Source organism: Embiotoca jacksoni, unplaced genomic scaffold (assembly GCF_022577435.1).
Source record: "Embiotoca jacksoni isolate LCO1_2020_lvr unplaced genomic scaffold, fEmbJac1.0.p SCAF_25, whole genome shotgun sequence".
Classification (NCBI taxonomy): domain Eukaryota; kingdom Metazoa; phylum Chordata; class Actinopteri; family Embiotocidae; genus Embiotoca; species Embiotoca jacksoni.
The window spans coordinates 4,588,642-4,604,992 of record NW_027185376.1 but is presented as its reverse complement, the minus strand read 5'-3'; the positions used below and the strand labels follow the sequence as shown (position 1 = coordinate 4,604,992).

At 45.4% G+C, this 16,351-nt stretch overlaps 1 protein-coding gene across 1 annotated transcript in view; it reads right to left on the bottom strand.

The window, feature by feature from the left end:
* abi1a (abl-interactor 1a) overlaps positions 1–16,351 on the bottom strand; it is a 41,131-nt gene that overhangs the window by 5,279 nt on the left and 19,501 nt on the right. Inside the window, 8 exon segments of the mRNA XM_069159721.1 lie at positions 306–608; positions 2,248–2,341; positions 2,343–2,386; positions 3,380–3,480; positions 8,303–8,456; positions 9,133–9,235; positions 9,905–9,919; positions 13,797–13,973. Of these exon segments, the coding sequence (XP_069015822.1) occupies positions 306–608; positions 2,248–2,341; positions 2,343–2,386; positions 3,380–3,480; positions 8,303–8,456; positions 9,133–9,235; positions 9,905–9,919; positions 13,797–13,973 (991 nt within the window).

Genomic DNA, 16,351 nt, shown 5'->3' with positions numbered 1-16,351 from the left:
TCAATACTAAAAGACATGCCAGAGCTAGATAAAAAAAAAAAAAAAAACAACAACTAAACAAGCCTTAACCTGCACTCTGAGTTAAAGGGGGGAGAGAAGAACAAAAAGTCGATAATTCTGACAAGAAAGCGAGCGCGACCTTCAGGAAGCTGTGGCGCACCAGTAAACTTGAAGTACTGGTCTAGTGGCTACAAAGCTGAGCTCCCTTTAGTCTGATGCTGTGCCGGGTTTTGGAGGAATTTGTGCCTCAGTTACGGGTCAGGATCTATAATGGAGGTTGAAAGCTGGAGACAGAAGGGCCTTACTTGAGTTCTGGCCGTAGCCAGGAGTGCCTCCGTTAATATGAGGCTGCTGCTGCTGCTGCTGTTGCTGTTGTTGTTGTTGTTGTTGCTGTTGCTGTTGCAGTTGCTGCTGCTGTAGTTGCTGCTGTAGTTGCTGCTGCTGCTGCAAGGAGAACTGCGAAGTGACCGACGGCGCCCGGCGGTAGGTGCCCGTGGCCGAAACCATAGAGACAGAGGAGTTGGAGGGGTTGTGCCGCGAAATCTGCCGCGAGATGGTTCCGAACTGGGACATTGGAGCGGGGCCCAGACCGGGCCCGGGGGCCACCGCTAGAAAACACCCGGAAGAAAAAAGAAGAGGAAAAAAAAAAAAAAAAAGGAAAGGCAGGACCACAAGAGGGAAGGAGGTTAGACAGAGGGAGGGAGAGAGAGAGAGGGGGAGAGGGGTAAAAAAAAGAATCATCAACACCGTAAAAGATCACGTGAGCTTTTGAAATACTGATTAGAGTCCCACACCTCATAAAAAAATAAAAAAGACAATCAATAACCAGGCAGGAGGAAGCAGGTGAGCTTCGAGGGAAGCAGCACAGATTGTTCCTTGATAATACAGTTACACCGGACATGTTTCAAGAGGAGTCCCAAGAAGTGATCCGATTAAATCTTGCACTTAAAAGCGGAAAGCTGGGGAGGAAAGAGATTCAGTGAGGAGGAGGATGAGGAGGAGGAGGATGAGGAGGAAGAAGAGCAGCAACACAACAAACCGACCCGATCCCGTGAAACTGACTTCGCACACATCTTTTTTTTTTTTTTTTTTTTAAAGATTGCATGCGTGTCATTTACAACGTCCGTCAAAAAATAAACAACGAAGCCGTCTCTTCCAACGACAACATTAAAATGCACTCGGATTGTTTGAAGCTTACGTGAGATCGTAAAAGACAAAAAAAACAAAAAACAGAAGGAGAGGCGGGGTTAGAGGTTGTTTCTTCTTCTTCTTCTACTTCTTCTTCTTCTTTGTCCTGCTGGAGCATTTCCTGTTCGCATATCTAGATAACGTACGGTCTCTCAGGAAACCGTGTTCTCAGATAGGAACGGGTGGAACCAGAGGAAGTCAAAAATATCAGAGGAACACACACACAAACTTCTCCGTGCTGTGATTATAGGAGACAATCGCCGATACTGATCACACGGCCGGATGGTAAAAATCAAACTCTCGGTGCTTCAGAGTCAACATCGACAGAAAAACATTTGCGCCAACAAAACTCCCTTCGAGAATATTACCTGATGCAACTTGCAGCGTATGTGTGTGTAAACAGCAGCTTGAGTTTCAAATTTCACGTTTGATAGATTCCGCAGGCAGTAAAATAACTTTGGCCAGGTGACACGAGACCGCTTTACTGGCCAATAAACAGATGAGTGAAGAATCAGGAAGTAAGAGTACCACCATCACCACCACCACCACCACCATCACCACCACCGAGGATCAAGGTTTAAAAAAAAAAAAGCCTGTGTGTGAGTTTGAACTGGATCTCCAAACAAGAAGCGTCGAAACGATGACTGTTCGCACTGCAAGCAAAGGGCCAAAGGAATCTGACGTCAACGAGTCACAATTAGATTCACGCCTCTCCTCATTTTCTTAATATCTCCTTAATGCGCGAGACCGTTTCGTTTCCTCAATGATACTTTAAATCGGCTGAAAGTCGAGTTTAAAGTGCAGCTGCTTCCTCTTCGGTGCATTCTCGTCGCCTAATCGGTGCTTTTCCTTGCAGGCCGTGTCTCCTCGTCAGACTTTAATTCAGCTGGTCTAAACTTGAATACGATGCGTTAAGAGGCACCTGTTTTGCTTGCAGCGCGCACAAACAGACGTCCACACCCACACCACCCTTTATTTTTGTGCATCTCCGCCCCGAGAAGATCAAGACGGACGTGGTGACGATCCGGCGTCCGGTCCTCGGAGTTTGAAGAGTCTCACCTATGGGCGGCGGCGGTGGCGGTGGCGGTGCGGGCGGTGGTGGGGGGGCGAGCCCGGCCGCGGGAGGAGCAGGCGGAGGTAGAGGAGGAGGGGGGCGGGGGAGGCGGAGGGCCCCCCGGGGGAGCGGACATGGGCGGGACTGAAAGGAGTGTTTACATTAGTTTTAAATGCTGAAAGCAGGAGGGGGGGAGGGGGGGGAGGGAGAGAGAGACGCCGTCTCGACCCCCCCCTCCCTCCCTCTCCACTAACACTCGGCTCCGTTACGTAACATCACATCACTCCACTGAAGGGGCCCTTTCGACTTTGTCAAGACGGAGCGCGCTCGCCAGTGTCGAACCGAGTGTTTCCATGGCGACCGGCTTGCAGTAAGAGAGAGAGCGAGAGAGAGAGCGAGCGAGCGAGGCTGCGCTGCCCCGGCCGGCCGGCCGGCTCCTCGCGATGAGGCCAAAACAGCCGCTTCACACAAACCTTCGAATATTACCTCTCAAAAATCCTTCCGCAAAAAAAAAGCTCAAACCATCGCAGGCGTGATATCGGCACGACGTAAAAAAAAATAATAATAATAAAAAAAAAATATATATATATATATATATATATACACCGACGTGCGGCTCGTGTTACGTGGGCCTTACGCTGGGACACTGTAAAGCTGCAGGCCTCACGCAGCTTGGCCTATTTACACAGTAGGATAGAGAATCAGCTGTGCTTAGAACACAATGGGCCTCCATAATCCCTGTCTGGTAAACATAGGCTTTGTGTAGCGTAGTCCCACTATCTGCAAATAGGACATTATATACTTACACCTTGTCAAATAACGCCTTGTATAGATGTTGACGTGCACATATTGTATCTTATAAAAAAATAAAAAAAAAATCTGGTGCTCCAGATCTATAAAAAATGTGCAGTTTGCCCTCAAATTCATTCGTTTATGTAACGACATGCAGAGAGGCACGGGAGAATAGTACGTAGAATATAGTGTGTACCGTCTACTGTGTAATTTATACATAAAGTAAACTCTAAAAAAAAAAAAAAAAAAAAAAATCATTTTCATTTTCAGGCAAAAACAAAAATGCCCGCGGCCGGTCGGGCACGCGACCCGCCGAGAACCCCGGCCTGAGTACGGAGGTCTCACCTGGTCCAGAGTTGGGGATGGAGGGTGTAGGCACGGCGATGGGAATGCCGATTCCGCTGCTGCCGCTGTTCTCCCTGCTGCTGCTGCCCCCGCTGCTTCCACTGAAAGGAGGAGGACAGAAAAAGGAAATGTGGTGTTTTTTTTGTTGTTGTTGTTGTTTTTTTTGGGGGGGGGGGGGGGGAATTCAGTAAATTTCAGTGATATTGAATATTCCAGGATTAAAGTGGGGCGTTAAGAGCTTTCTGCGTGCAAACAGGCTAAAACTACCTTCAACCCGGGTCCTCTAACCGACCGCAAAACAGTGAATTTACAGCGATAATCACACGCTGTGAATTATAACCAGTAATATGAAGTTCAGTGATTGGATTACGAGGCTCGTTTTAAAAACCACCGCTTTTGTTGTGCGTGATGTGAGCTACTGCCAAACTACAGTTCACGTTCTGTATGCTGCGTTTATGTCGAACGTGGATTTGAGCGGCGACGCGGCTGCTGCTCATGCAGACTGCTCCAATTTATCAAAATCAGATTCATAAACTGTTCGTTAGCAGACGAGCTTTGAAAACCACATTAACATGTTAATCCGTTACATGTGAAATGCTGCTCCTTGATAACCCACGTGTACCTTCTGTGTTAATGATTTCATGTAGTTATTCATATGTGATGTCCAATATGTCGCGTTATATGAATTAGTTACGTGTTAAATGCGGTTTTCATTTCTTAATATCTTATATTTAATGTATTTCTATGCCTCCGTAAAGAACCTTTGCAATCGTGTCTGAATGCTGCGATATGAAATAAAATGACCTTGCCTGGAAAATAGTGAAAATATGCCTAAATGTGAAATGATGGAAAAGCTGAAAGGATGTTTTTTTTTTCCTTCCTTTGATTGCCGTGCAAAACATGTTTAAAATGTGACTTTACAGAAAGAAAGAAAAAAAAAAAGAAAGAAAAGCAATGCAAAGCGAAATATTTCCTATTTTCAAGTTCTTAAAAGTGTGAATTTGCAAAAACTTTGTGATGTCATTTCATTTCATTGCATTGAAAATCAAATTTTCTTTCGATATCAACATCGTTCTGAAGCACCGGTAATGTTATGATGAACCGCTACGACGACTGAAGAGTTCTCTGAAAGCATCCTTCTGAACAACCGGTGCGTTTCCGACGGCAGCTTCTCTTATCGGAGACGTATCTTATCGTATGAGACGTGCTGGTGATGTTTCATTTCGTCAGTCCTGCTGCGGGACGTGTGAATGCAGCATGTGTGTCGGCTCTGCAGTGAGCCGCTTCACCCCGAGTTTGACCTCGGGGGCTTGTAGATCAATGGCCTGGCCATCTAAATCCACCCCCACCCCCACCACACTCTCTCTCTCTCTTTGACTGGCCTTGATCTCTCATTTCTGGTCAGGCCCCCCCCCCACCCCCCCCCCCCCCCCCACACACACACACACACTTGCCTCTTTCATCCCTGATCCTCCCTTCCGCCTCTCAACCCCTAAAACCATCCCTCGACCTCTTCCTCTCATCTCTTCATCGCCTGCAAAGGGAGACAACCCCTCCTGCCCCCCCCCCCCCACACACACATCTATCCACCCTCTCCTCCTATCCATGTCAGTCGAGGCCCTCCAGGCACAACCAGCGGGGGAGGGGGGGGGGGGGGGTTACCCCCTCTGAAGGATGATGGCGGCACTTGGGAGCTAAGTGTCGTCCCTCTTTTGACAGGAATGCCGTTACTTCACCCCTCCCCATCACCCCCCCCCCCCTCCCCCCGATATGCATGTTTTGGCTTTATCCACTCTTAATCCCTCCATAACTTCCCCGTTCCTTCGCTTTCTCCATCCTCCTCCTTTGTTTCACCGCCACCGAGCGCTCGGCTCCATTCAGCCTCTCTGCTTAATATAGGGAACTGTTTATAAAAATCAGCCATCTGTGACACACACACGCACACACACATACACATACACACACACACACACACACGCACACGCACACAAGCAGCTAGGCTTAAAAAAAAAAAGTTCCAGCTCACTTAATCACAGCTGACAAAAATCCCTGGAGCCAATGGGGAGAGAAAAAAAACTAAAACAAAAGACTGAACAAAAAGTAAAAAACTACGAGTGTGCGTTTGTGAATTGTGGCATGTAACTTCACTTTGAAATGGGAAAAGTAGACTTTCAAAGTGGCCGAGAGCGTTATCGATTCAGCTTTTGTCAGCTACGCTCCAAAGATGTGGAACAAACTACCTGTTAGACATCGGGGAAGCCAGCTCGGTAAATACTTTCAAAAGAATGATGAAAACATCTATCAACATATCAAACATATCTCTTTACATCAGCCTTTAACTCGCTACTCTTGAAGCTCTCTTGCACTTTAAAATGCATATTGCTATATTTTATATTTCAACTCTATTTGTATATAATTTGATCTGTTCTTGTGCATTTTATTTATTTTCTATACTTTTAAAATGTTCATTTATATGTAAAGCGCTGCGTGTCATTTTTCTTGCTGTACAGCACTTTAAGCTGCATGTCTTGTAAGAAATATGCTTGATTGACAGGCCTGCGCTGCGGTCAGGTTTCCGCTACGGGGTCTGCAGGTGGGCGGGGCATAGCGACCTCCGGTTTCCAATCAGATCGAGCCGGTTCACAAACCAACGGGTGACGTTTCTGTTGGTTGCTTTAAAAAAAGAAAAGAAAAAAAAAAAAAAAAAAAAAGGAATCCGGGTTTCTGGTCCGGATCGGGCAGCGATACGCTGCGTCCACACAGCCGGACGCCATCTTTCATGCACCCTGTTTAAAGTTTTCACACCAGAGGCAGGAGTTCAACCGTATGCTGGCGGTCTGTTACAACAAATTTTTTTATTACCGGGGATCCTGCAGCGACTGCAATAAGCTTCATTTCTAAAAAAGAAAAAAGAAAAAAGTAATATCTCCCGTACGGAGATATTAGATAATAGCAGGGAGGGTGCAGCGGGAGTACACGCAGATGCCGATATTAAATTTGACAGAGACCGATGAGCTGAATAAGCGCGGCCGACTTCGAGCCGGTAATAATCAAATAGTGATGCAACAGTAATATTAGCCGGAGCGGGAGGAGGGAAGAGGGGGGGGTGGGGGGGGGGTCCGAGTCGGAGGGCGGCATCGGTTTGTTAAAGGGGGCGTCAGGGTGGCTTTAACTCACAGGTCAGCAACTCGTGTTTTGTTTTTTTTATTTTTTTTGTTGCTCCCAAATCCTTTAAAACAAGCGAGGCCAGCAGGAGTTTGAAACGGCACCGAGTGAACGAGCTGCCGTACACAAACATACATGAGCAAGAAAGAGAAGTTGGACCAGAGGGGGAAGAAAAGAAAAAAGAAAAGAAAAGAAAGAAAAGTTATGTAATATTTATGAGCATCACAGTCAGCATAACAGGCTTTTTAGCTAATGAGGCGACTTCACACACTCATAACTCAAATTTTGACGAAAGCGCCTGCTGCTTTTCCGCGTTGAGATTTCTGGGGGACAGTCCTTCACTGTTTCCATGCTGCAGTTGAATTTTTTTTTTTTTTTTTTTGGAAACAGCACTTTATATTAGAGGCTTTTACAGATATTAATATCAGAGTGATTCAGGTCGCGGTAAGAAGCCCTCCGAGCCTTGTCAGACAAATGCTGGATTTAGTGTAGCGGTGCGCGGGAAGAGGTGTGAAAGTGCTCTAAACTGCTGTACTGAACGGGGAGATTAGAACTATCCGACATGGAGGAGACCGGCGAGATGCTTTCCACACATTATTGAAACCCCAGCTACGTGTTTAGTGCTCAGTTTAGAGGTGTAGCTGCAGCAATAAATCCCACTTCTACATTTTAAAAAGGGCTTGTCTCACTCTCCGTTAAAAGCTCCATTAATTACAATTGCAGATTTTGAGAGACTTTTTAGTCGACGATCTTTCAACTTGTCACGTCAGCAGGCGCCTGTCCGATTTGAGAATAACAACTGAATACCAATGATGACGGAATCTTAGCTGCATATTTTTAATATCGGGTCAGACTGAGGTGCCTTTCAACTTTTTTTTTTTTTAAGTTGTATGAAAACTAATTTTAGAATATTAAATTTCACAAAAAAAAAGGTCTGATTGTTGAATTTTCGTTGGCAATTTTGGTCCTCGTTGTCTTATTCTGTATTTTATCATATTTTGTAGACCACGTAGATAAAACAAAACAAAAATCACAGGTTTAAATTGAAGTAAGAAAATCTGATATTTGAACGCCTTATTTTGGATCTTTTCTGACTGATTCTAAGCCAGATACCTGTCTCAGTGGCGTGCGCTGCAGAAACAGCAGGTTTCTCAGGGTGCAGCCGGCTGGTTAGCATCTACCGACGCCCTACATGCGAGGTGCGTTTAGGGCACGCGTGTAAATTGTAGAAAAACAACCCGGTTCTGAACTCTCCCCCCTCTAAACTGCATGAAAACTTAGTATTTGCACCATAATGTATAACACAATTGTATTTTTACTGACAAAGATATTATATTATATATTAAAGTCAAGTTATCAGTACTGGTATTAATAGTTTTTTTTTAATGATCTTCAGCCCTTTCTGGTGTCCATAAGAAACTCTACTTGCGACTGTTTTAAAGGCTGGTTTCCACTACTGACGAAAAATGACTTGATTGCTATCATACATAATGTGTTTCTTGTTCAATAATCATGGTGTATTTACAACAACAACAACAACAAAAATTTGACATTTTAAATTGCCGAAGGCCACGCCGACATCTTCAAGTCGTCAAATTTTGTCAGATGCATTCGGCCCTGAAAAAAGCTCCGCTTTAAACGAGACCGGTGTCGTTCGCTGTCGGCCGTCCTGAAACACGTTTGAAACGGCTCGAAACTCCCAACGATATTCCACATTCAAGGGCATAAAACTCGCTTCCCCTCTTTTCCTGTACCTACCTGTGTGTGCGTTGCCTCTGGTTGAGCGAGGCCGTGCGTCCGGGGCTGTGCTGCTGCCCTTGCTGGCTGCCCAGCCGGGCGGGGCTGGTCATGTAGTCGTTGGGCACCGTGGGCGGCTTCACCGGCTCCAGGGTCTTGTAGGACGTGTTGCGCCTACGGCAAAACCCGCACCGGAAATAGGAAAAAAAGAAAAAAAAAAGAAAAGAAAAGCAAATATTGATAAATCAAGGACGAGAGTGATCGCAGCGCTGTGTAAATCTGCGAGGGAGTGATCAGCAGAGCGTTGTAAATCCTATCAGTCCTCCCAGCTGGACGCGGCGCGCCGCACCACGGATGCGAGTACGTCACAGTTTAGCCTCGGAATTGATGCGTGATCAGTGTCGGCGACAGCTGCTGAGTATCAGACGACGACTGCTGAGCTTCACACTAACAGATGAAATTTCACTGACTTTGGGTTTTTTTTTCGGATCCCATCACGTATATCCTTTTTTTTGGTTGTGTTTTTTTTTTTGTGTGTTTTTTTTTTTTTTTTTTAGCTAAAACCAAACAAGATTCAACGATCACGACCAAAAACTGAAGTTAATAATTCCCTGGAGCGTCTTCAGGCTCATTGCCTGTTCAGCGTGTTATGTCATGCACTTCTTCACGTTATATTCACTAAGTTAAAGCAGCCCAAATGCCAAAAATAAATACACGTGACATGCGGCGAAACTGCACGCTCGATTATCTCGCCCACAAGAGGCTTTTTTTTTCTTCTTCTCATTTAGTGTTTGATAATTAGAGGATTAGTCTTCCTTTCATGGCGACTGGAAAAAAAACGGGATCCTTACCTAGCGTGCCGCGCCCCGACATCGGAGGGCTGGGCGGCTTCTGCGTCGGCGGATTGGTCCTCGATAGTGTTCCTCCTCGGATCGACTGATTGTTTCCATGTTGCTGAGGTTAAAAAAAAAAAAAAAACACAAGATGAGTACTTTAAAAAAGACAAATGATTTCAGCGACAGTGGGTGATCACTGTTTATGGTGATGAAAATCAGATGTTACAGGCTGCCCAGATGACATATTTTGAGTTGTGTAATCCCACCCAGATTTGTGTTTTTATCTCAGTCCTGGTGGGTTTGCTGCTTATTGCAGGTTAGAAACCTCTGTTGTTGTTGTTGTTTTTTTTTAAGTGAGGCTCCTTGCAAAACGTTTATGTCCTAACATGCACATAAGGAAAAAAAAAAAAAACAACAACTTGAAGAGGACCCTGCATTTGCAATTTACAGGATGTTTATACAGCATCGATGCTACAATTGCTGATATATGCGAGTTATCTGGAAACCTGTAAGTATCAAATAAACTAGGGAGGCATTTAGGGACGACTACACAACATGAAAGGTAAACGACGACAAGTACAGGATCGGTAAACAGGCAGGGAGGATGTTACAAGGCCTCGAGAACTGGATGTTCTTCGCTACAGGGGACGTCTACGGGTCGGTTACAGGGGAAACGATACGGGAAACATAATCACACGTACGGGGAGTTTGCTGCGGAAAAGGGAGTCGAACGGATCTATCAATAATATATCGGAGCAAAATGGGTCATGTGACGAAGCTGACTTACCTTGGCTTTTAGCCACTTAGTGTGGGCGAAGGGGAAAACAAAATAAACAAGAAGAGAGAGAGAGAGAGAGAGAGAGAGAGAAAGAGACAGAAAGAGGGCATGTCAAAATGGCCACACGTCAACGGGTAGGTAGAAGTCAAAGTAGAAAAAGTGATCGCTGACTTTTACACGTTAGAAACGGCCCGAGCGGGTCAGCAGTTACAAGCGCTTTACTTCAGCGCCACACCCAGAGCTTAAGTCAAAGAAACCACGGGGATCTGACGGCAGAGCTGAAGTGAAACGCTGAAACTGAGGAATTCACCCTTTAAATGTCATACAAATGTCATTAAAACGTGCACCGTTTTTTTGTTTTTGTTTTGCATCCTTCATGCTACATACTGTATTTTTTTTTTTTTTTTTTTTTTCAGGTTTAAAACTAGAATAACGTCAGATTATCACATTACTGGCACAATAATAAAATTAAAAAAAAAAAACCACACAAACAAAACAACAGAAGACACCCCTCACACTCGATGTCAAAGAGAATACAGAGCCACCGTAGCAGCAGGGGTTGATCTGCAGTTTGACAACTACAGAGTCAAGTGGCTCATCTATAATGCAGCTTTCCCCAGTGGCCTTTGCAGAAAGCAGCGTAGCATCACAAGACAACGAGAGACAGAAAGAAAGAGAAAGAAAGAGAAAGAGAGAGAGAGAGAGAGAGAGAGAGAGGGGGGATGAAACCAAAAGCACAAATCAGAGCATAGGTCAGTACGTTTTAGAAAAGAAAAAAAAATCCCCAAAAAACAGGAAACACCTTCAGTGCAGCTGTGAATGGCATTTATAGTTTGGATTTCACTCTCTCGTGTTATCGGAGCCAGACGAGATTCAATTTACAATCTAGGTCACGCCGGAAAACGACGAGGCCGACGAGCGCCTTTCGCCTTATCGCCCTGCTAAACGCTTTAAGAACATCAAAGATGAATTACGGACAGTCAGGTTCAGATGACGGTCATTATTAAGTCAGAAAAGGGCCGAGCGTGTCCAGCTTGGGGTGGGGTGGAGGGTAAAAAAAAACCCCGCAGTGCAGCGTCAGAGACAAACACTCCCTGAGGTCAGCGGAGTCGTCGGCGATACGCCTCGGCCTCAAAGTCTTCTTCCGACGACTCCCTTCACGCCGTATCGAAGCTGGATGAAGTGACCGCAGATGCAAACGTTTCCTGCTGCAGCCGCTTCACTTCAAAAGCAATGAGACACACCTGGGCGGCTTGTTCTCGTCAAGCAGTAGCAGGAAATGCAGAGTCACCGTAAGCGACGGCTAAATGTTCTATTCTGCCTCAGAGATGCATCTGCAAAAAAAATCATTTTAGGACATTTTTGACAGTTGTGCAATTTGTTGTTTTTTTGGGCTCAGCAACTGCTCCCCCCCTCCCCCCAACCTCCCCCCTGCTGAGTGTGTGAACTGGCAGGTTTCAAAAAGCATAAAAAGCGAGTTAAAAAAAACTTGAACTATCCCCTTAATAATGACGTAAACTCTTAAGTGACATCTGGCAGGAAAGCGAAAGACTGAAATGTAACTTTGAAAACACCTGACATCATCATTCCTGGATTCCTGAAAGCCCCGCTGACTAGATTAAGCATCAGCTGACTGGAAGAATAAATCTCATCTTTCGTATTAATGCTTAAAAAAAAGAAAAAGAAAAAGAAAAGCATCAGATCACTGTCAGAACGTCTCGAGATGCCGCAGCGTTCCCGATCGCTCCCGTTGTGCGATTCCAGCGTTCGCCGATACGATGCGTCACAATCTGATTATTTTTCCCTCGATGAATCTTCTCTTTTCTCTCGGTTTCTCTTCTTTTTGTTATTTTTATTTTCTCTGTTTTCATCCTCTCCCCCCCCCCCCCTCCCCTCCGGGCAACGGATACGAAGGAAAAGCTTTTCTATTCAATAATGAACGGCGCACGATGTTTTCCTCTCCGTGTTTGCAGGTGTTCTCACGAAACAAAACCTTTTGTGCGCGAGCCGTTAAAAATAAATAAATAAATAAAAATAAAAAAAAACTCCGGTCGCACATCGAGGCCGGTGCGAAGCCTCGAGGGGGTGGAGGGCCAGATGCAGCAAGTCCCACGGTAAACTGGAGCCGATAGACATGATTTAAACCCCCATTAAAGCATCGATCCCGGTCGGCGAGTAAACCACGGCTGCGGACGTTCCCGTAGAGGCCGGCCGGGCCTCCGACAGCAGCCGTCACGGGGCACTCTATGAATTAATACGCAGTATTGACGCTAAATATCGATCGGCTCTTCAGGGGGCTGTGACAAACACAGATGAAAGGAGGTGAGTGGTGTCGGGCTGCTGCGGGCACACGTGTGTGTGTGTGTGTGTGTGTGTGTGTGTGTGTGTGTGTGTGTGTTCCCCGTCACAATTCCCTTACTAAATGCAGCATTTAGAAAGACATTTACAGGAGAAAATCCGCCGAGATTAGGCCCAGCGTAATACGTAATTTTCTTAAAATAGACGCATCAGACGGTCTCAAAGCAGCCGTGAAAAAAAAAAAAAAAAAAAAAGCTCGACGGTTTCAGTCACTTTTTTTGTTGTTGCGCAACGATGAAGCGCGATCCTTATCCGGAGCCACTCTTCTGTTTAATGTAACGCAGTCAGAACGCTGGAGGAGTAAAAAAAAACAACAACAACAACAACAAAAAAACAACAGTTGACGAAACTATTTTTTTGCTTTTATGGTGCCACTTTCGGTGACCAGGAAGTAACTGCAATTCCAGTACTGATGCTAAGCTAAGCAAACATCCTCCGGCTTCACAATCGGACTACAGATGCGAGTTTGTTTTTCTCCTCTCACTCTTGAAATCCCAAAAACATTGACAACTCTAGTTTCATTGAGAAATAAAGTAGCCACAGTTTTTAAGAATATAATACTAATAATAATCGATGAAAACCCGGTTCCTGTGGTGAGAAACACATCCCCCAGTAAACATTATGGAAGTGTCCAAGGCAATTTCACTCCACAGTAAAATTGAGAGTGGCACAACGGCTTTTATCCCGTCTTATCAATGCCTGTAACACTACGGGACGGTAATGGCGGGCCTCTAATCCAATCTGTCTGACAGCTGCAATTGATTGGCTGATTGATGGGAGCGGAGGACGCTCAAGATTGAAAAAAAAAGAAAGAAAAAATGCCCGCAGCCAATCGGGGAAATGATGTCACCGTCAGGACAACCCAGTGACCCCAAAAAAAAAAAAAAAAAAAAAAGCCCCTAATGGCAAGAGGGAAGCGAGTTTCTGCTCGGTAGCATCAAGAAGCTGCTTTTCCAACTTCCGCTATTCGACAACTTAAATAAATGTAACGGCATCGTCAGCTGTGAGGGCAGTCGGGGGCACTGAGTGCATTTAAAAAAAAACAAAAAAAAACAAAAAGAAACAAGTCACTAATTTGCCTCCATTTGCCATTTTCACACCACTCTAAGAATAGAGCTGCTTTTCTGAAAAGCTCCATGATGTAATCGCTTTTTTGAGTTCATCTCCACCCCCAAACCGGTTCCCACCAACCCACACCGAGACAATATTCCTGTAGGGTCAGAAGGGTGGTGGTGGTGATGGTGGTGGTGGTGGTTGGGAGGGGGGGGGGGGGGGGGGGGTGCTGCTTTCTGAAGATGAAAGAGGGAAAGCGCAAGAGATGGGAGAGAGAGTGAGAGAAAGAGAGTCAAAGTGGGAGAGAGAGAGAGATGAGATGTAGGAATACCTCTGGCGAGAAAGCGAGGAGTAGAATAAAGGTGGTGGTGGAGGGGGGGAGTTGTGTGTGTGTGTGGGGGGGGGGGATTAGGTACAGGAGAAGAAAGTGGAAGAACAGAAGTGAACCGACGGACCAAAAAAAAACAAAACAGAAAAAAGCCCCGCTCACCTTCACGCCGTGGCCGACGTCGTCCAGCACGGTGTAGTCGATGGGCTTCCTGATGTACCTGACCGGCCGCTCCATGTTGGCCGGCGCGATGATCTTGTGAGTCCTCGCCGTGTTCTTGTTGGTGGTGAGGATCCCGATCTCCCGCCGGGCCACCTTCTCTTTATGGATGTCCACCGTCTGTACGGGGCGGGGTGGGGGGGGGTGGGGGGTGGGGACACGGCGAAGTGACAGAAGACGAGGGATGTGAGTGATGTTCCAAAAAATAATAATTTAAATAATGATGTGCACGGTACAAAAGGGAGCGCTGGGATTCAATGAACTCGTCATACAGCAGCTTAGGAAAGTTTAATTCATTAAATCACGAGGCTGCGCTTTTCATCAGTGGGGTCGTCCATCTTTTTCTTTTTTTACAAAATAATAAAAATCCGGCACAGGATATAATGACCGAAGTGTCGGAACATTTTCTGGCCTCTAACTAATGGTGGGAATTAAGTTTCGTGGCCCTACAAATTTAGACGTCACAAGACGATTTCGGTTCATTATTACAGCAAAAACACACAAAAGCATTAATATATAAGCTGGGCAGTGACAAGCTGCACTTAAAAGAGAAGTTTGAGGGACACCCCATTATTATTTCAGAGGAATGAAATTAAGTCTATTGTGTGCTTAAATCATACTCAGAGATTTCTATTTTCAGAGGAGTGTCCCTTTCATTTTCTTTCGCAAAGACATGGATGCATTATTTATGCTTCTGGAGACTAAGATGGTTTTCCTGCTGAAATTGCGCCACAGTTTGACTATTTAGCCAAATCCCCTTTAGAGAAATCAGTGACTTTCTACACCGGCTGGCCCCAAATGAAATGAGATTTTCTGAATCTGGACTTCCCCAAAAGTACTTGATTACCGCTATATATGCGATCGACCAGTTACAAACTCTCAGCCGATCGAAATGGCAAAGTTTAGACGCAACCAAAGGGAGCATCGCCTCGTCGATTTACCCCGAGGAACGGTTCCAACGAAGGAACCGCTCCGTTTAATCACCATCCTCCGTCGTGTTTCATGGACGCTACAAATGATAATCAGCTATGAAAAAGCTTTAAAAAAAAAAAAAAACCTGGCAGTTAAAACCGAAGTACTGAAAGGTGTTGCTATGGAGATTTTACACCAACTCGTCTTGCTGCTTTGGTGTAAGCTGGCAGGTTTCAAAAGGTTGCAGACTAAAAAAAAAAAAAGAAATTTAAAATTGTGAGTAGTTGCATCTGGTTGGGTAATCTTTGGTTGGACCTGAAATTTGGGCACATTGTCCGTGCATACTTTGATTTGTGCACACAAGATGAATCTATACAATCCAAACTGTTGAGGATATAAACCTTTTTTTTGTTTTTGTTGTTTCTGGCTCATGATATATAGATATAGCCACAAAATGTTATGTAACGCAGCTTTAATCACAACAAAGTGACCGGAGACCCAAACAGGGGTAAAAAGAAAAAAAAAAAAAAAAAAAAAAAAAAAAGCTCCCCGTGGAGCCGAAGAGAGCCCCGGAGCAGCTGCCCTTCCTCAGAGAGATGAAAGGCTGCAATGTCTGACTGAGGGCAGACCAGTAAAACGATGGTCTCTTACTGGACGCGGTGGGGGGACGGGGGACAGAGGGACGGGGTTGGGGGGTGGAAGGAGTCAACAACCAGCGCCAAACAGAGGATTCCTTTCATGCCACAGTGATCTGGAGCTCTGTCTCTTTATTCTGCACTGGTTTCCACTGTATGGCCGACTCAGCCTTCAAGTATCGCTCATCCCAGAGTTGAGGAGGGTGAGGGTGGTGGTGGTGGTGGAGGAATCGACCAACGCTCCGGGTGGCTTCCACGTAGTCCGGGGGAACTGACATCTCTGGACAAGATCAAATCTTGATTATTTTTTTTTTTTAACTGCGACTTTAACGAGATGTTTCGCCCGAGAGCTGACAACCAACTCCGGCATCTAGAAGGAATGAGGCGAAGCAGGACACGCGAGGGCATACGAAAGTGGACTGTTCAAAATTACAGGAAAAAAAAGAAAAAAAAAAGAAGAATCAATTTTTCATAACAGGAGAAGAGGCTCATACATAATTGCTCCCACAGAGACTTCCCATACAAAAGGGGAAACATCCGTTCTGTTCCAGTGGCCTGTTGTGTCTGTTTGAATTAAGCGAGATGACGGAGTCAACCTGAGCCGGGATGCCAGGACACGAGAGGCTCTTTACATAAAAGAAAAGAAAAAGAAAAGGACCTGCAGTTACAAACTCTTTCCTGTGAGGCGAACAAACCAAATATTTCACTTGGTAAGAAGCCTCCACTATGATGGGATTTAAGCCAATTAGCTGGACTCCACAGACGGCTCGGAGATAATTCCCCGATTTCAAACCGTCGCATATCGTGATCATCTGGAGGCGACTGGGCCGAAATCGAATCGGTTTTATCCGGTGTCCATTTTGCAGAGCGAGTGATGGGCCTCGGCGATTGGCTGTAATGGACCCAGACCGAAAGAAGGTAGAAAAAGGAATTGGAACTCTTTTTATTTGG